The sequence below is a fragment of the Microcaecilia unicolor genome, chromosome 1 (assembly GCF_901765095.1).
Source record: "Microcaecilia unicolor chromosome 1, aMicUni1.1, whole genome shotgun sequence".
NCBI lineage: Eukaryota > Metazoa > Chordata > Amphibia > Gymnophiona > Siphonopidae > Microcaecilia > Microcaecilia unicolor.
This window is the reverse complement of record NC_044031.1, coordinates 697,485,724-697,505,788: the sequence shown is the minus strand read 5'-3', so window position 1 is coordinate 697,505,788 and position 20,065 is coordinate 697,485,724. Positions and strand designations below refer to the sequence as shown.

At 44.9% G+C, this 20,065-nt stretch overlaps 1 protein-coding gene across 1 annotated transcript in view; it reads left to right on the top strand.

Annotated features, from left to right (window-relative positions):
- Positions 1–20,065, top strand: part of FAM189A1 (family with sequence similarity 189 member A1) — an 842,971-nt gene that overhangs the window by 779,382 nt on the left and 43,524 nt on the right. The window contains exons 6-7 of the mRNA XM_030188559.1: positions 2,475–2,635; positions 5,938–6,073. Coding sequence (XP_030044419.1) covers positions 2,475–2,635; positions 5,938–6,073 — 297 coding nt within the window. The remainder of the gene's footprint in view (positions 1–2,474; positions 2,636–5,937; positions 6,074–20,065) is intronic.

Sequence of the window (20,065 nt, the reverse complement as noted above, 5' to 3'; positions counted from 1 at the left end):
TCTCGTCAAAGCGATTTCTCCTCTCTCCCCTCCCATACTCTCCATGTCCCGCGATTCTGACCTCCCCTCAATTTCCAGCGATCCTCCTCTGCCCTGCCCTCTCCTCAGTGTCCCACGATTCTGGCCTGCCCTCCATGTCCAGCAATTCTCTTCTGCCCTCCCCTCCCCTCGATGTCCTGCAATTCTGTCCTCCCCTCCTTGTCCAGCGATTTTCCTGTGCCCTGCCCTCCCATCCGTGTCCTGCAATTCTCCCCTCCCCTCCATGTCCCGAGATTCTCCCCTCACTTTCCATCCCCTCCATGTCCAGCAATTCTCCCATGCCCTGCCCTCCCATCCATGTCCCGCAATCCTCTCCTCTCCTCCCATCCCATCCATGTCCATTGATTCTCCTCTGCCCTGCCCTGCCCTCCCCTCCCCTCACCTCGATGTCCCTTGATTCTGTCCTCCCCTCCATGTCCAGCGATTGTCCTGTGCCCAGCCCTGCCCTCCCAACCATGTCCCACGATTCTGCCCTCCCCAGCGATTCTCCTCTGCCCTGCCCTCCCATCCATGTCCCACGATTCTCTCCTCTCCTCTCTTCCCATCCCATCCATGTCCATCGATTCTCCTCTGCCCTGCCCTCCCCTCGATGTCCTGTGATTCTGTCCTCCCCTTCATCTGAGCAGCGGCAGGCAGGCTGGGCTCGCGTCGCCTCCAAAGTTCCCTCTCAGTGTCCCGCCCTCCTCTGATGTCATTTCGTCTCTACGCCAGGGCGGGTCAATGAGACGGAAGGGAACGCTGGAGGCGAGCTGACATCACCAAGATGTTATGTACTCAGACAGACAGCCAGCCAGAGAACCTTGAGGTACAAATTATTATATTAGATACTGTCCTAATGAATATCTAAAGAATTCTTATTAATAAAACCAAACTTAGAAGCATGTGAACCCAGAAACAGTCACATTTTTAAGGGGAGAATAATCAAAGCTATTTATGTAGGCAAACCCATAGTTTTCTGCATAAAATCACAGGCTAATTATTGCATCCCTCCCCCCACCCACCATGGGTTAAAGTACACGCATGGTTATAGTGTGTGTGCTTTTATACATTCAAAATAATGGGTGGAATATTATGTTCAGACAGTAATGTAGGTTCAAAGGGTCCCCCAAGCAAAATTTTGCTGAGGGGCCCCCATGGTTGCCCAGTAGGGAGAAAATAGGAGAAAACTTTTCTTCACCCAACGCGTAATTAAACTCTGGAATTCGTTACCGGGGAACGTGGTGAAGGCGGTTAGCTTGGCAGAGTTACTAAATGGACTTGGGAAAAATCCACAATTTCAGGAATAACATGTATAAAATGTTTGTACGTTTGGGAAGCTGCCAGGTGCCCTTGACCTGGATTGGCCGCTGTCGGGGACAGGATGCTGGGCTTGATGGGCCTTTGGTCTTTTCCCAGTATGGCATTACTTATGTACTTATGAGAAAATAAACACCCTCTCACTTCCCAGCACTCCCAGCCTCCTCCCCCCCCCCCCAAAAAAAAGCAGCAGCAAACATAACACTTTTAAATAAATAGTTATGCTGCCTTTCTATTACTTTCTTCAGTAACAGTCTCTCCCAGCAGTGAGAGAAACACATAAGACCCACACACACACACACACACACACACACACACACACACATACACACACTGCCATATGCCTTCTACCAGTAAAATGTGAGGTGCTTATGCACTTCTCTCACAGCTATTTTTATTAGAAAAAGCTGGAAGGAGACAGGATGGCAGCTTATTTAAAAGTAAATCATGTTTGCTGCCTCTGCCACCTCGGTGTGGACCCCCTCCTTGACTGAGATCCCACGCGTTCTGAAGGGTTGCTTGGATGTTTAATCAATTGCTGTATCAGTTCCAAGACATAATTTTGCACCTGCTCCCATGGTCCATAGTTAGCGCTGTTACTTAAACTGTCTTACAGTTTTAAAGGTATTTTTTGGCTGGCTCATTCTGTACGCCTTGCCAGACAAGTCAACCCTACTGTTGCTACAAGGTTTGACAAGAAATTCTCAGAATGTGTGGTAACAGGAGCTGAAAAATCAAGATCTGCCCACTTGTTCTCAACTTTAATCCATAACAAAGGATTTTGGTTTCAGTCTTGGAAGAAAATTGCTGATTGGGGCAAAGGAATTTTTCCAAAACTAAAAAAGCTGTTTCTGCACCCACTGTTGGAAAATGATTTGGTTTGACAGTACAAAACTGATCATTTCTGAGAGAGAGAGAGAGAGAGAGAGAGATTCTTTGTAGCTTTTATATCCTTTCCATTTTTCACATCCCTACATTACTGTCAACTATTGTTAAGCCTCCTGCCTAGTCTTAAAAGTATACATTTGAAGTCATCATTAAAAGAGTCGTCTCTCCAGAGCTGTGTAAATTATGTTGTCAATAAATTAAGAGGAACTTAACAAATAATCTTAATAAATTGTTTTTTTTATTCCTCTCAGTTTCTGCCTCACAGGTCACATTCCACAAATGCGGACTGCATGACACCCCATGGAACCATCCTCCACCAGACTTTGGATTTTGATGAATTCATACCTCCAATACCACCTCCACCTTATTATCCACCTGAGTATACCTGCACACCTGTAATAGAAGCACAGAGGTGAATATATTGTTTCAAACTCTCCTCTATTTCACTGCAAAACTTCATGTGGCATAGGGAAGTCTAAAAAAGGGCACTCCGACATAATAGCCCTTGACAAATCAGCCTCTAACAAAATAGCCCTTGACAAAATGGACCCTCCCACAAAATAACCTTTGACAAAATAGCCCCCTAGAAAAAAATGCTGTGCCATATTGTGGGCAACTTGATCTGGCCCTTTTGTCAGGGGGCTAATTTGTCAAGGGCTATATTGTGGGCAGGCCATTTTGACAGGGGCTGTTATGTCAGGGGCTATTATCTCGGGAGCTTTTTTTTGGTTGCAGCTCATTTTGTCGGGGTTATTTTGATCGGGTACCCTAAAAAAGATATCTATGGCACTGTTTTCTTTATGAGAAATACTACACCGGCGTATTTGGCTGTGCATCTACTACCATTTACTTTTTGCCTGGCTCGATCACAAACCAATAACCTTTGCCATCTCTCTACACTTTGTCAGGCTCAGCTTTAGTCCACACATCAGTCTACATTCATAGCACCCATATTATGGAATGCTTTGCCTTCATAGTTATGTATGGAAACATTATACTCAAGGATTAAAAAAACACTGATTTTCTTTCTTGGATGTCATCAGTAAAGCAATGGCTAATTTCTTTTTACTTTCCTCTTTTATTATTATTATTATTATTTATTGCATTTGTATCCCACATTTTCCCACCTATTTGCAGGCTCAATGTGGCTTACATATTTTTGTTAGCATTGTCGAACCAGGATATCAGATACAGTTAGTATGGTGTAGAGATTAAGTAAGAGAAGAGTGAAGAAAGAAGGGAGTGATTAGGGTAGGTGTAGAAGGTGGGTTTTCATAACTGAGTGGGTTGGTGAGGTGGGTTAGTGAGATTATTGGTTCTCATTGTAGGCTTTACAGTTCATGTTTTCTTCTTAATTAATTGTAAATCATTTTGCTGTTTAATTGAAAGGTGCTTTGGAAAGTACCAAATAAACTATGTTACTCTTTCATAATATGTGTTGTACAAGAATGATGTGCGCTATTGAAGAATAATTGTACCATTGGAGAATAATAGTGTGAACTGTTGACAAACAGCCACACTCTTAGAGAACAGTACAGACTCTACAAGAATCATGTGCACTATTGAAAAATAATTGTACTATTGCACAATAATAGTGTGAACTATTGATGAATAGCCATCCTGTTAGAGAATAATGGAAGCTGTACAAGAATCATATGCACTATTGAAGAACAGCGAGAGCTTTGTGGAAGAATAGTGTGAACTGCTGACGAATAGCCACATTGTTAGAGAACAGTGCAAGCTGTACAGGAATGATGTGAACTACTACTACTACTATTTAGCATTTCTATAGCACTACAAAGTGTACGCAGCGCTGCACAAACATAGAAGAAAGACAGTCCCTGCTCAAAGAGCTTACAATCTAGTAGACAAAAATAAAGCAAACAAATCAATTAATGTGTAGAGGAAAGAGGAGAGGAGGGTAGGTGGAGGCGAGTGGATTAGTGCACTATTGAAGAATATTTGTACCGTTGGAGAATAATAATGTGAACTGTTGATGTATAGCAACACTGTTAGAGAATAGTGCAAGGTGTACAAGAATCATGTGCACTATTGAAAAACAGTGAGAGCTTTATGGAAGAATAGTGTGAACTCTTGACGAATAGTCACTCTGATAGTGCAAGCTGTACAAGAATCATATGCACTACCTGAAAAATAATTGTACTGTTGGAGAATAATAGTGTGAACTGTTTGATGATAGCCAATCTATTAGAGAATAGTGCAAGCTGTACAAGAATGATGTGCACTATTGAAGAATAATTGTGCCACTGGAAAATAATAGTATGAAATGTGGACGAATAGCCACCCTGTTAGAGAATAGTGCAAGCTGTACAAGAATGATGTGCACTGTTGAAGAATGATTGTACCACTGAAGATTAATATTGTGAATTGCTGAAGAATAATGTAAGTTGCTGAAAAATAGTTGATGCTATTGATTGCATAACACCCAAAATGAAAATCTTTTTACAACAAATCAAAGAAAAAATATCCCAGAAATGACATGAAAAATGAAGCAGAGAGGAAAAAGTTCCAATGCATACCCCTAATCTGCAGTTCTTTGTCTGTTAGAGTAGAATATGCTTTAGAGTTTTATACCAGATTTCATTCACAAATGCCTAGTGAATGAAGTCTTTGGACCCAATATTCAGCGCTATGTAACCATCCAGGAACAGCTCCTGGCCGATTAAATAGCGCTTAGGCAGCTAAGTGCTAATATTCAACGCGAGATAGCTGGTTATTTCTGCTGAATGATAGTGCTTAGTGGCTAGCCGATAACCAGCTATGTCAAGTGACTTAGCCAGCTAACCATGAATACTCAAGCTCTTGCCTGCTAAGTTTAGCGGGTAAATTGGACTACATAAATAGCAATCCTATCTTTGCCCACTATTAACTTAGGGGTCCTTTTACTAAGGTGCACTGAAAATGGCCTGTGCTAGTGTAGGCGCATGTTTTGGATGCGCGCAGGTCCATTTTTCACTGCACCTGTAAAAAAGGCCTGGGGGGGGGGGCAAAAATGGATGTGCAGCAAAATAAAAATTGGCATGCATCCATTTTGGGTCTGAGACCTTACTGCCACCCATTGACTTAGCGGTAAGGTCTCAGACCCAAAGTGGATGTGTGCCATTGACTTAGCAGTAAGGTCTCAACCGTTAACCGGGCGGTAATCGTCAGCATGCGTACACTGCCGATTACTGCCCGGTTAGTGCTGCGTATTAGAAAAGAAAAAATATTTTCTGATAAACATATTGGATGCGCGTAAAAAATTGAATTACCGCCCGGGCCACACGGTAGCCGGGCAGTAGTTCCAAATTGACGCACGTTGGATACAGCTTAGTAAAAGGGCCCCTTAACCAGCCAGTGCTGAATATTCACATAGCCAGTTAAATTAGAGCCAGCCAATAAAACCCCGGATAATCAATGCCAGCCACCGGAAATGACCCGGCACTGAATATCCAGGGTCTGCGCCGCCACCAGCAGCTAGCCACACTGCCTGCTGCCGGCTGAATATCGGGAGGGGGGAGGGGGTCAAATTTATTATCAATACATTCTGTGAAATGCTTTGTGGTGTGTTTGTCATTAATTTAGAAAAAAATATATTATTCCTGACGTGTTGGCATAGAAACTAGCACTAATCACACAGACACTGTAAGTGATGTACTAATCAGGCACAAAGGCAACTGTTTTATATATTCATTGTTTTTATTTTCTACTTAGAGGGCTTCATTTGGACTTTCCGCATTCTCCCTTCAGTGCTCTGTATGAAGTTGCTATTAACAGCCCTGGAATGTTATATCCATCTGACCTTCCTCCACCCTATGAGGCAGTGATAGGGCAAACCCCTGCGAGCCAGGTAAGAAACTAAGTGCACAATAATTATTTATTTTTCACCACATCTCTGGTTGATAAAATTAATTCTGAAAGACCAGGTTAGCAAATAATAAGCAGCTTCAGTGGCTCCTTTTCTGAGTGTAGAAGAGCTGAATAACCTGTTCAGAAATTTAGAACATGGTCTACTTTTTACTTCTCTATCAGATACACAGAGCGATTTTCCTGAGCAAGGGAGGAAACGTTCCCCAACATCTGGAGACAAAAGATTCTCTCATCCTGTTCATGATTTATTGTTACAGATGATGTATTACTGCTGCAGTATGTGAGCAACTAGACCTGACTAGCGCCCCTCTTTATCCGGGCATCAAATAAGTACTGTTTCTCTTTTCTGTTCTCCTGTAGCAAAAGTAAAATACCCACTTTGATCTTGGTGTATTAGATGTTAGTGTTACAGGTGATTAAAGGTGAAAACGTTGTACGTAGGTGCTTTTAAAATTATGGGCCCCATATTCAGAAAACACTGAGCTCCTAAATTTATGCCAAACTTAGAGGACCTTTTACAAAGTGGCATTAAGCCCAACATGGGTTTACTGCACGCCAATCTGGAGGTACTTCTGGACCATCGCTGGCACCAGCGGTAGCTCCAGCCCCAGCATGCGACATTACCCACGCTAGGGAAAATCGACCTGTGTTTATTAGTGCAGCGCTAACCTGAGGGTAATCGGGCAGTGCCGTGTGCTACCTGTTTACTGCCGGGTTAGCATGGTAGCCCTTACCGCCACCTCAATGGATGGTGGTAAGGCTCTCTACGCATGGTCAAGTAGTAAGAGCAATCACTGCATGGCCATGTCTTTTTTGTTGGCCTTTTTACCCGCTTCGGTAAAAAGGGCCTCAGAATGCAGTATGTTTAAACACTTTTTTATTGAACACCAATAAAAGAACAATCCCCCATACTTACCCTCCCCACCCTCCCTCTTACTCCCCCCCCCCCCCCCCCCCCCCCCCCCCCATGAATAGTGACAGACTTGCTCCCAAGGAAAACATGAAGAATAAAACAACCATTAGGGCCTCAATATAGCAAATACATTAGAGAAAGGAGGAAGACCTGTACTCTAATAGCCTTCCTCAACTAGCCCCAATGTTCCATTATGTTGTCCGTTTCTACATGGCCCCCGCCGCTAGCACAGGGCCCTTTTCCACTGAAAGTTCATCTTAATTTAGGAGCATAAAAGTTTTGCTTATAAAATATAGGCCTGCCATTTGTTTGCCTATATTTATGAGCTTAGTGCTGAAAATCAGTTTCTAAGCTATTAACTTCTTTTCCCCGCCCTAAATCCTCCCCTGTTGCCACCCATTCTTATGCTCCTAAATTTAAAAGTTCAGTGAAATTTTGAGTAAAAATTTATGCACTCAGCTCTAGTAAATTTTCAGAGAGGTTCATTTAGAAGCTTAGGCCAGATTCCATAAACAAGGTTGAAATTTAGGCATCAGGAAAAATAACACAAAGCACTATTCTGTAAAGGGTAGTCCGGTCTGAGTGCCTGTTACAGAATAGCGCTTAAAGTGGATTCCCATGCTCAGATTTCGATGGGAGGACTTACACCAGCTGAGATGTGGTGTAAATCCTGGTCTGCAAGTTGGGCACGTAACCTCAGCATTCTATAATAGTATGCCAGTGGCATAGGAAGGGCGGGGCGGTGGGGGCGGTCCGCCCTGGATGTACGTTGCTGGAGGGTGCAGAGAGGAGCCGTGTGCCTGTCGGCTCCGCTGGTTCCCTGCTCCGTCTGCCCCGGAACAGGTTATTTCCTGTTCTGGGGCAGAGGGAGCCGGGAGCCAGTGGAGCCGACAGGCGCGCAGCTGCTCTCTGCACCCTCCAGCAGCCAAGAATGCACCCGGCACCTGGGGGGGGCTTGATGCGCCGGGGAGGGGGGTTGTTATTGCGCCAGGAGGGTGTCATGCTGCACCCTGGGGGGATGGATGCTGCTGCCCCATTGGGGGGGGGGGGGTACACAGCGGCGATCCGCCCGGGGTGGCAACCGACCTAGGATTGCCACTACACTACGCCTACATATTTGTACATATTTGGAATGTCTCTTTTTGGATTACACGCAAGGCATTTTGGTATAGAATAGCGTGTAGATTAGTGCTAATTGACTCCATTTAATGTCCATAGTTATTTGCACCTTGCGCACGCATTTTCTTTTGTTACATTTGTACTGCGCGCTTTCCCACTCATGGCAGGCTCAATGCGGCTTACATGGGGCAATGGAGGGTTAAGTGACTTGCCCAGAATCACAAGGAGCTGCCTGTGCCTGAAGTGGGAATCAAACTCAGTTCCTCAGTTCTCCAGGACCAAAGTCCACCACCCTAACCACTAGGCCACTCTTCCACTCCTCCTCCACTCCATTTGGACACTGCACCCAAATTTGGGTGCTCAATTTCGGGTGACCTATATAGAATCCAGGGGATAGCTCCCAAGTTAGGAGCATAAATCCTTTTAATATTGAGCTCTATGGTTTTTTGAAGCCTGTTGAAGAATTGTGTCTGTCTCGGCACCAACTGAACATCAAGTGGCATGATGCAGTGCTTTGCAAAAGTCTTTACACCCTTCAAAATTTTTCACATTCTGACTAACAATACAGCTTCAAATGCCTTAAAGTACCAGGTAGGACTTTGTTTCACTGATCCACACAATTGGCCCAATATTCAAAGAGACTCCTGGCCATTTAAATCACTTGTCCATGGCTAACTGTGAATGTACAGCAGCATTTAACCAGTTAGTGCTGCTGAGTATTTGCGATTAGCGCCGGACCTAAAACTGGCTAACTTGAGGTCTTTCCAAGGGAGGAGTTGGCACTTCTGCGGTTATGTGCTATTATTCAACCCTTAACTGCATAAATTGGGTCACATAAAAAGGCAGTCCTATCTTATGCAGTTCATCTTAAGTGCTTATGGGCTAAATATTGCACTTAACCGCATAAGGTTTAGCAGCCAACATACAACCAGATATTCAATCCCAGTTCGCAGACATAGCCCGGCATTGAATATCCAGGAATACAGCCAGTGGCGGACATAAAAACAGTGGCCACCGCCAACTGAATATCTGTCGGAATATTATTAATGAACAATTATAGAAATATTCACACTCCTTGACTCAAAACTTGATGGGAATCCTTGTTGCAGAGATAGGAACCATGAGTCATTTAGGATAAGTGTCTACCAACTTTGCACAACAGTAGTTTTTGTCCATTTTTCTCAGCAAAGTCAACTCAAATACTTTTAAGTTGACAGGGAATCATTTGTGAACTACAGTCTTCAAGTCTTGCCACAGATTGCCTATTCGATTCAGGGCTTTCACTGGGCCACTCAAGGACATTTACTTTCTTCATGCTGAGCCACTCCATTGTTGCATTGACTTTGTGCTTAGGATTATTATCCCATAAAAAGTAAATTTCATATGTGCTAGAGCTATCTTATTTCCTTCAGGTTTTCATCTAGAATTAATCTCTTCTTTGCATCATCTATCTTAACCTTCATTCTTCACAAGCCTCCCTGTTCCTACTGCTGCATAGAATCCCCACAACTTAATGCTGTCATTGCCATGCTTTAATGTAGGTATGTGCTTTGTCTGTTTGACGCCACACATGTAGCTAAACACTGTAACTAAAACTTTCAACTTTAGCCTCATCATACCACAAAACTTCCCATGTGCTTGCACTGTCCCTTAAACATTTCTTTGCCAGTGGTTTGTGGCACATCATATGGATCTTCGTCAGCACTGTCTTGCTTCTTGACACCTTCCCATATTTGAAACTCTTGTCAATGTTTTCCCCAGTCTTAGTCAGAAACTTCTGCAGATTATTTTTTTAAGCAATCTTAGGACTAATGATTGTGGAGGGACAGCTTGGTCAGGGCAGTTTCTTGTTGGTGTCAAACCATTTCCACTTCATAGTGATGGATCTGACAACACTCCAAGAGATATTCAAATACATAGGGGACAATTCTATGCATTTGAATATCCATTGAGGTGTTGTCAGTATTTTACTAAAGGGTTGGCACATGCCAGTCCGGAACTGCCAGGCTACCACAGGAGCCCAATGGTATTTCCCACCCCTAGCGCATGCCATTTCCAGTGCTTACCCAGCAGTAATCGGACTGCCCGGTTACCGCTGGGTTAGTTTGGGAGCCCTTACCGCCACCTCAATGGGTGGCAGTAAGCGCTTCCCCCCTCCAAATGGCAGCCTGGCAAGTCGTTCACTTACCGCAAGGCCATTTCTTTTACCCACTGCAGTGAAAAGGGGCCTCAGCATGCGTCAAAAACACATTCTGACGCTAGTGCAGGCCCCCTTTTACCACAGCTTAGTAAAAGGACCCCCAATGCTGTGTGCTTAGCACTAATTCTATAATGGCCTCTTGTATGCCATGTCAATGCCAGGCATAAGTTGGCGCACCTAGGTATGCCAAGTGACACATGTAGCTTATAGTATTCTATAAACAACACATATAAACTGGGAGATACGCCCAAGCTCTGCCCACTTGTACAAGCAAAAGAAGGGGTGGAAGATAACAACCAAAGAGGGGCAAAATCGAACGGGGGAACACAAGATATCATGAGGGCGTCCTCGCAGGACGGCCCCGTAAAGGGGCGGGGCAACCCGTATTATCAAAACAAGATGGGCGTCCATCTTTCGTTTCAATAATACGGTCGGGGTCGCACAAATCATGAAATTTAGGTCGACCTTAGAGATGGTCGTCCTTAGGTCGTTTTTGAGATGGTCGTCCCCGGTTTTCTGCCATAATGGAAACCGAGGACGCCCATCTCAAAAACGACCAAATCCAAGCTATTTGGTCATGGGAGCATTCGTAGTGCACTGGTCGCCCTCACATGCCAGGACACCAACCGGGCACCCTAGGGGGCACTGCATTGGACTTCACAAATTGCTCCCAGCTGCATAGCTCCCTTACCTTCGGTGCTGAGCCCTCCAACCCCCCCCCCCCCCAAAAAAAAAAAAAAACTCACTCCCCACAACTGTACACCCTAAGGGGTGAAGGGGAGCACCTACATGTGGGTACAGTGGGTTTTGGGGGGTTTGGAGGGCTCAACATTTACCACCAGAAGTGTAAAAGGTAGTGGGGATGGGCCTGGGTCCACCTGCCTGAAGTGCACTGCACCCACTAAAAACTTCTCCAGGGACCTGCATACTGCTGTGATAGAGCTGGGTATAACATTTGAGGCTGGCATAGAGGCTGGAAAAATGTTTTAAATGGTTTTTTTTAGTGGGAGGGGGTTGGTAACCACTGGGGGAGTAAGTGGAGGTGATCCCCGATTCCCTCCAGTGGTCATCTGGTCAGTTCAGGCACCTTTTGAGGTTTGGTCATGAAAAAAAAATGGACCAAATAAAGTCGGCCAAATGCTTGTCAGGGACGCCCATCTTTTTTCCATTATCGGCCGAGGACCCCCATCTCTAAATCACGCCCCAGTCCCGCCTTCGGTATGGTGCCGATACGCCCCCATGAATTTTGGTCGTCCCCACGACGGAAAGCAGTTGAGGACGCCCAAAATCGGCTTTGGATTGTGCTGATTTGGGTGACCCTGAGAGAAGGACGCCCATCTCCCAATTTGTGTCGAAAGATGGGCGTCCTTCTCTTTCGAAAATTCACCTGAAAGTGTTCCAGGATGGCAATCGCAAAAAAAGTCCAGAAGTCCAAGCCAATAATACAAGATACTTGGACAAATCTTACATGGACTGTGTTTCGGCAGAAATCCTTCCTCGGGGGTCTTTACTGATCCATAATGATCAAACAATTAAAAATGCCAAAATGATGATAAATAAATAAAAGCTACATATAAAACGTAGCTTAAGGCATACAAACATATTTATTTATTTATTTATTGTATTTGTACCCCACATTTTCCCACCTTTTTGCAGGCTTAATGTGCTTTGTATGCCTTATGGCACCACTTTTACTGTTCCCTCCAATCTCCCACATAAATAATTTTGTCCCAGTGTTCTTTCAGGAATTCTGTATTACAGCATATGTAGAGCTAGGTGTTTGGTGATTCAGCTTTTCGAGGAGGATGAAGTGGGACAGGGCTAGGGTGATGTTAATGGGGTGGAGCTATGGTGAGGGTATGAAGTGGAAATAGCAAAATGCGGAGACAGCCAGGGGGATAATGATGTCACTGGAGCCTCACTTCCCTCTCTCTCCCTTCCAACCACCACCTGCCCCTGTCTGCCCTCTCGCTCTTCCCCTTCCAACCACTGTCTTCTCTCTCTCTCCCTTCCATCCAGAGTTTACCCTCTCTCTCTGCCTCTCCCATCCATCCAGGGTCTGCCCTCCCTCTCATCCAGAATCTGTCCCCTCTCTCTCTCTCTGCCCCATCTTTCAGCCCCCAGTTCCAGCCCTGTTATACCACCAGTCCCCAGTTTCAGCCCCAACCCTTTTCTCCCACAACCAGTCCCGAGATTCAGCCCCAGCCACTTTCTCCCTGTCCCCTTTTCAGCCCCTAGTCCCCACAGTTTCAGCCCCTGCCCCTTTTCAGCCTCTAGTTCCAGTACTAGCCCCCTTATCCCACCTACCCTCCTTTTCAGCCCCCAGTTCCAGTCCCCTTCATCCACGTCTTGCATTATGACCCCCATTTTCAGCCCCAGCCCCTTTCTCTCAACTGCCCCCCCTTTTCAGCCCCAGACCTGTTCTCCCACCTGCCCCTGCCCCAGGCATGACCCCATTCTCCCTCCTGCCCCTTCTCAGACCCTAGTTCCAGCTCCAGCTCCCTTCTCCCATCTGAGCCCCCCCCCCCCCCACCCAGTCTCCACCTGCCTACCCTCAGCTCCCTCGACAGCCCCCTTCTGTCTGCCACCTGGTCTCCTGCATTTAAAAAAAATCTCTCAATCGGCAGCGCCACACCAGTGTGCAGCGCCTCGTGTCTGGGTGAAAGGAGCAGATCGCCTCGGGCCCGGCCTTTCCTCACTGTGTCCCGCCCTCCTCTGATGTAACTTCCTATTTCTGCAAGGGCAGGACACAGTGAGGAAAGGCCAGGCCCGATCTGCTCCTTTCATCCAGATGCGAGGCACTGCACGCTGGCGCTGCGCTGCCGATTGAGGGATTTTTTTTAATGCAGGGGCGGACCGCCCCCACTGCCCCTCTGTTGCTCCAAGCAGGAGAGGGAAAGAGACCCCGGCACCGGGCCCCCCTTGGAGGGCTGGGCCCAGGGAATTTTGCCACCCCCCCCCCCCCCCCTCTCAGTGGCCCTGCCTTTAAGGTTTTTTTTTTTCACTGTTCTTCTCATTTTATCATAGTCTCCTTTTTGAAAGTTAAATGCTAACATATTGGATTCCCTGTGTGTATTTACTCCAAAGCTGAGATCAAATCTGATCATATTATGATCACTGTTATCAAGATGCCCCAGCACCATTATCTCCTGCACCAGATCATGCGCTCCACTAAGGACACCTCATGTTGGCTCCTGAACCAGCTGCTCCATAAAGCAGTCCTTGATTTTGTCGAGGACATTTACCTCAGTAGCATGCCCTGATGTTACATTTACCCAGTCAATATCGGGGTAATTGAAATCACCCATTATTATTGTGTTCCCCAGTTTGTTAGCCTCCCTAATTTCTGATACCATTTCTACATCCGTCTGTTCATCCTGGCCAGGCGGATGGTAGTACACTCCTATCACTATCCTTTTCCCCTTTACACATGGAATTTCAATTCATAGGGATTCCAAGATGTGTTTTGTTTCCTGCAGAATTTTCAATCTATTTGATTTATGGCTATTCTTATATTCTTATGATTGGGCTGTGTTTCGGCAACTACCTACATCATGAGTCCTTGTTTTTCAATGTAAGTAAACAATTTCCTCAATATTCAGCTGGTGGTAGGCAGCACGGTTAGCTGCCACCACCAGTGCTGACCCCAGATATTCAATGCCAAGCCGTTTCCAGTGACCGGCATTGAATATGTGGGGTTGTTTTGTCCGGCTCTAATCTAACCTGCTATGTGAATATTCAGTGCTGGCCGGTTAAGTTAGTAGTGGGCAAAGATAGGACTGCTATTTATGCAGTCCAATTTGCCCGCTAAACTTAGACAACCAGTGCTTGATTATTTGCAGATAGCTGGCTATATCATGTGGTATAGCTGGTTAGCCGCTATGCGTTAAGCTTGAGCACAGATAACCGGCAATCTCGTGCTGAATATTAGCACTTAGCCAACTAAGTGCTATTTAACAGGCTTGGAGCCATTCCTGGCTGGTTAAATAGTGCTGAATATTGGGCCCAATGTGTTCACAAACTTTAGCCACTCATATAATCAAAATAAACAAAATACTTCTACTCTACATCATTCAAAATAGCATTGAAAGAGAAAATCTTCTCAAACTGACTTCTTCGTGGTCTGCTAAAATAGAGTGACTCAGTGCCATTTTGAATGATGTAGTATTATTTTGTTGGATTGACTGATTATAGAGAGACTAAGGTTTGAACACATTCCACCTGATATTTTTTTTTAAATGGCTGCTAAAATGGCACTTAAGTGGCTATCCGGCGATATTCCTCTCTTCTATCACCATTGCGCCCGAAACTCATGAACCTTCTTCGCCCGCAACATCACCTTGTATTTGTTTCTCTACTAGACTTGGCAAACGCCTTTACGGTACTATGTAAGCCACATTGAGCCTGCAAATAAGTAGGAAAATGTGGGATACAAATGTAACAAATAAATAAATAAATAAATATTCAGCGCCAGCTATCCAGCACTGAATATTGTTGGGTAGCAGCTTAAAGATAGCCAGTTATATCGCACGGTATAACCTGCTATCTGCCAATTTTTAAAGGCAGACCAGCCATATTTGGCTACCACAATAGGTAGAATAACTTTGGCCAGTCTTAGCGTAGCAGGTCAAAGTCAGTCTGACCAAAGTTAAACTGGATTTTCAATGTCGGTCACTGGAAACGGCCTGACATTAAATATCTAGGTTTAGCTCGGACCGCAGGAGACAACGTGGCTATCTCCTGTGGTCTGAATATCAGGTGGCTTGTGTTTACTCTTATTGAAACACAAGGACCCCTGATGCAGGCACTTGCTGAAACATGGCCGTATTGGTGAAAAATAAAAGTTTATAACCAGAGTGTGGCTCCAGTGACATCATTATCCCCCTAGCTGTCTCCAGTTTTTGCTGTTCCTGTTTTCTGTAGAGTGTTTTTGTTTCTCTGTCCTTCTTGATGGAGATTGTTTCATGGGGATGTGGCAGAAGAGTTTTCCCGGGATAGTTTACCATCAGGAGGCTCCTGTATGGAGTCTGGAGAGGTGTGTCTTCATGAACACTATCCTTGGTTAGGCACTTGTTTCAGAAAAAGATGTCCTTCCTCATAGGGGAATGCAAAAGGAAGCAGAGACTGTAAGGAGGCTCAGGGAGACCAGAAAAGTAAAGGACAGTCAGAGCAAGACTTCACTGAGAGCTACTGCTCCAGTTAGGCATTGTCCTGTAAAAATTCTGAAAATGTATGTAGCTTAATACTAATAGACAGAGAGAGACAGACAGAAGACAGTACTGAAAAGCATTTGGTTATAATAAATGCCAGCCTGTGTTTAATATGTCTGCAATGCTCTGGTGCCACAATGGTATGGAACTGAGCATATTTGTGAAGAAACAAATGAGCTGTTTACTGCAAGAGTTTGAACCTGCTATTTGAGCAAACCAGCAGTGGTTCAGAGCAGGTCATGCCTACTATCCTGTTCACACCACTTTCTCAAAAGCAGCTAAGAGTATGCATAATTTCTGTAGCATGCATACCATTAATCACATTAAAAAGAGGTTTTCCTCTGGGTTAGAGAATGACACGGGGACAAGTTTGTCCCTGTCTCTGTGGGTTCTGTCTCTGTTCTGTCGTCGCAGGTTTTGTCCCATCCCCACCCTATCCCTGCAGGCTCTGTCTCCATCCCTGCCTCATCCCCGCAGACTCTGTCCTCATCTGAAGAAGCCTCAAACACTTATGATTTTATATTTAAATCTTTTTATTCAAGTATAAAAAGGAACAATATGCTGTGCAACTGTTGTTTATAAATTGCAAATGGAAAACAATAATAACAATGAGCAACTCATAGGCGTAGTTTGACTGTTTCATTTGGGGGGGCAAAGGATGGGCGGAGCATATTAGCATATGGGCAGAGCTTATTAGCATATTCATTTGCATATATACATATGCAAATGAATATGCTAATATGGAAGAAGGAATTGAAATTTACAGGCAAAATATCACAGATGCACATTTCAAAAAGCTGACATATTTCAATTAATAAATTCTGAATAAAATACTTGTATCTACCTTTGTTGTCTAATCATTTAGTTTTTCTATTCGCTTTGGTCCCAGTGTCTTCTGTTTATGCAGTGTCTTCTTTCCAGTAGGCTTCCCTCTGCTCCCCACCCTCCGAGTCCCATCCATCTCTTGCTCCTTCCCTCTGCTCCCCACCCCTCCCAGTCCCATCCATCTTCTGTTCCTTCCCTCTGCTCACCATCCCTCCGTCCCATCTATCTTCTGCTCCTTCCCTCTGCTGTGCCTGACCTGTCCCAATCCCATCCATCTCCTGGTCCTTCCCTCTGCTCCCCACCCCTCCCAGTCCAATCCATCTCCTGGTCCTTCCCTCTGCTCCCAACGCTCCCAGTCCCATCCATCTCTTGCTCCTTCCCTCTGCTCCCCACCCCTCCCAGTCCCAACCATCTCTTGTTCCTTCCCTCTGCTCCCCACCCCTCCCAGTCCCATCCATCTTCCATCTGCTGCCCTCCCCCCCCCCCCCCCCCCCGCGAGGTCCAAGATCGTGACTCCGTCTACCCCCTCTCTTCCTCCCTCCCTCCGGCGCAGGCAGCAGTCTTTTCCAGCGTTCCTGGCAGCGGTAGCGATGTACACGCTGCCTTCGGTCTGCCCCGGAAGCCTTCTCTTCAAGTTCCTGCTCCCACCTATGCGGGAACAGGAACTTGAAGAGAAGGCTTCGGGGCAGAGCCAAAGGCAGCGTGTACAACACTACCGCTGCCAGGAACGCTGGAAAAGACTGCTGCCTGCGCCGGAGGGAGGGAGGAAGAGAGAGGGGTAGACGGACACGCTCCTCTCCATCCACTTGGCTTCCCTGCCCTCTCTGTCTGCGTCCAGCCCGAAAGGAAATGAGGTCAGAGGAAGGCGGGACGCAGACAGAGAGGGCAGGGAAGCCAAGCGGACGGAGAGGAGCGCGTGCCTGCTTGTTTTTTTTTTTTTAACTACTGGCGCGGCAGCGCCTCGTCGTCGTTTGGGGGGGCATTGCCCCCCTCGCCCCCCCCCCCAGTCTACGTCCATGGAGCAACTATAATAACGCCCCACACACACCACCCTCTAACCTTACAACCCCAACAATTGCTGACTTCTACTATCCCAAGGAACCCTAATCCACCTAAAATGTCTAGGAGTGCAAAGTACAATCTTCTGTATGCACTGGGTGGGGGGGGGGGGGGTGCGGGGGGGAATATGACCTATGAAAACAGTTATGATTTTTTCATCTGTAGATGAATAAGTCATCAACAATCTCAGGATTCAGTCTAGCTCTCCTGTCTTCCACAGTCCTTCCTGCAATAGCAAATGTCTTCTAAGAAGATGTGCTGGTAGCAGGAATGTACAGGATTCCCCATGCAAATTTTGCCATTTGTGGCCAGCACTTTTGCTTGTTTTTCCAAAAAATGAAAACATCATCACCTGCATCACTCAAACATAAATAACTGTCCAATTCATTAACAGCCTTCAAAGTAGAGAATGACATGGGGACAGAGTTTGTCCCCGTCCCCTCGTGCTCTGTCCCCATCCCCATCCCTGTGGGTACCTCGGGTCCCCGTCTCTGTGTCATTCTCTGCTCTGAGTGTATTTAGTTGAGGGGAGAAAATTAGAGCATATTCCTTGGATTTTCATGTGTATGCATTTGATTCTATACCCCTTCAGACAATTGCACAGATGTTAAATATGGAGGCAGTTTTCCTAGTACAGCATACCTTCATGACAGCTATAGATTTCTTTATAAACATTCATAGATTTTAAAATATAGCGAGAACAAAAGTATCCATCCCCAAATCACTTCTTTACAAGGTGTATATCTCCATGTAAAGTTCCACATAAGGCACTTTCCTTAATAGTTCTAGAGTAACATGTGTCACATTCAGCTTTATGAAGCCTTTGACTGAAGCACTTGCTGAAAGGTGATTGATGACCTTTCCTAGGATCTGCCGCCTCTTGAGACAAATGCCTGCAAGTTTCATGGGTAAGACTGAAACAGAATAATGTTTTCTACTAAATAACATCCATTTCCTTCTGACCTTGTCTCAGTGTGCACTTTGTTTTACTTGAAATTGTCACCAGTATGCAGATTAATTAGCTGTTGTTTGGGGGGGGGGGAGGGGAATTTATATCCTACTGTATAATAAAATGCATCCAATGTCAGATTTTGCTAACAATTCCTTTGTGTTCCATGGAAGACTTCCCACCATGTTTATTGCAGACGTGAATGTGATTTATGATTTTAGGAGCAGTGAGAATATATTGAAAAATCAGATTTATAAAGGATTTCATCCCATCTTGTGCTTATGGAAACAAGTCCCCTGCAGTTTTAGCATTTTTGTTCTAAGTATTAGTTCAGACAGTAAAACTCCGGGGAGGTGACTAGAGTTGTCTTTTTGGTAAAATAACCAATTTTGGTTGAGGAAAGCAAGAAGAAGAAAAAAATGTTCGAAATCTGAATAGAAAAGAAGGTCATTTTCAAAAAAGAAAAACTATCTTTTTTAAAAAAAATACTGTTTTTTCAGCAAGGTTTTGTGATTCGGGCGTTTTGTTTTTTGGTCTATAAAAAAAAAGATCCAAGTGCAAAACGCACAAAATCAAGCCATTGGGATGTAGGAGGAGCCAGCATTTTTAGTAGACTAGACCCCTAGATATCCCAAGAGACCAAAACACACGTCTACACTACCGCAGGCATTTTTCAGTGCACCTTAGTAAAAGTACCCCAAAGATAGGACTGTGTTTTATGCAGTCTTAGTTATGCAGTTATGCTAGCTGGTTAAGTGCTTGCTCACTTTTGTTTTGCACCCCTAAATAGAGCTCAAATGTGTACTATTGATAATTTTTTTACATTTCCAAATGTCAAAGGAAAGAAAAGGTTAGGACCTTTTGATGGGTTACTAGCAGTTCAGGGAATACATCTATGGAAAGATATTGCTGGATTGTTTTTTTCTATTACAGTCCTGTCATTTCGGAAGCTTTTAAAAACCCATTTATTTAGAAAATTCTGTATCTTTACTGCTTCCCAGACGTTTGTTGTGGTCTCTATGATTGGAACCCACTTAGAACTGTAAGGTGTTAGCGGGCTACAAGCCTGGATGTAATGAACATCGGCACTTAACTGGTTAAGTGCCATTTTTGCCCCCAGAATGCCCACAATGTAGCCAGTTTTGGCATAGATGCTAACCAAGCATTTTCAGTGGCACTATGCCATTAAGTATATTAACAATAGTGGTCCCACATTCCACAATCTCGAGAGATTGTGTGTGGTTTGCGCGAACACTATGTTATTATTCATGAGTACATGATCCTGGCAACCATATTTACAGTGGTGGAAATAAGTATTTGATCCCTTGCTGATTTTGTAAGTTTGCCCACTGACAAAGACATGAGCAGCCCATAATTGAAGGGTAGGTTATTGGTAACAGTGAGAGATAGCACATCACAAATTAAATCCGGAAAATCACATTGTGGAAAGTATATGAATTTATTTGCATTCTGCAGAGGGAAATAAGTATTTAATCCCTCTGGCAAACAAGACCTAATACTTGGTGGCAAAACCCTTGTTGGCAAGCACAGCGGTCAGACGTCTTCTGTAGTTGATGATGAGGTTTGCACACATGTCAGGAGGAATTTTGGTCCACTCCTCTTTGCAGATCATCTCTAAATCATTAAGAGTTCTGGGCTGTCGCTTGGCAACTCGCAGCTTCAGCTCCCTCCATAAG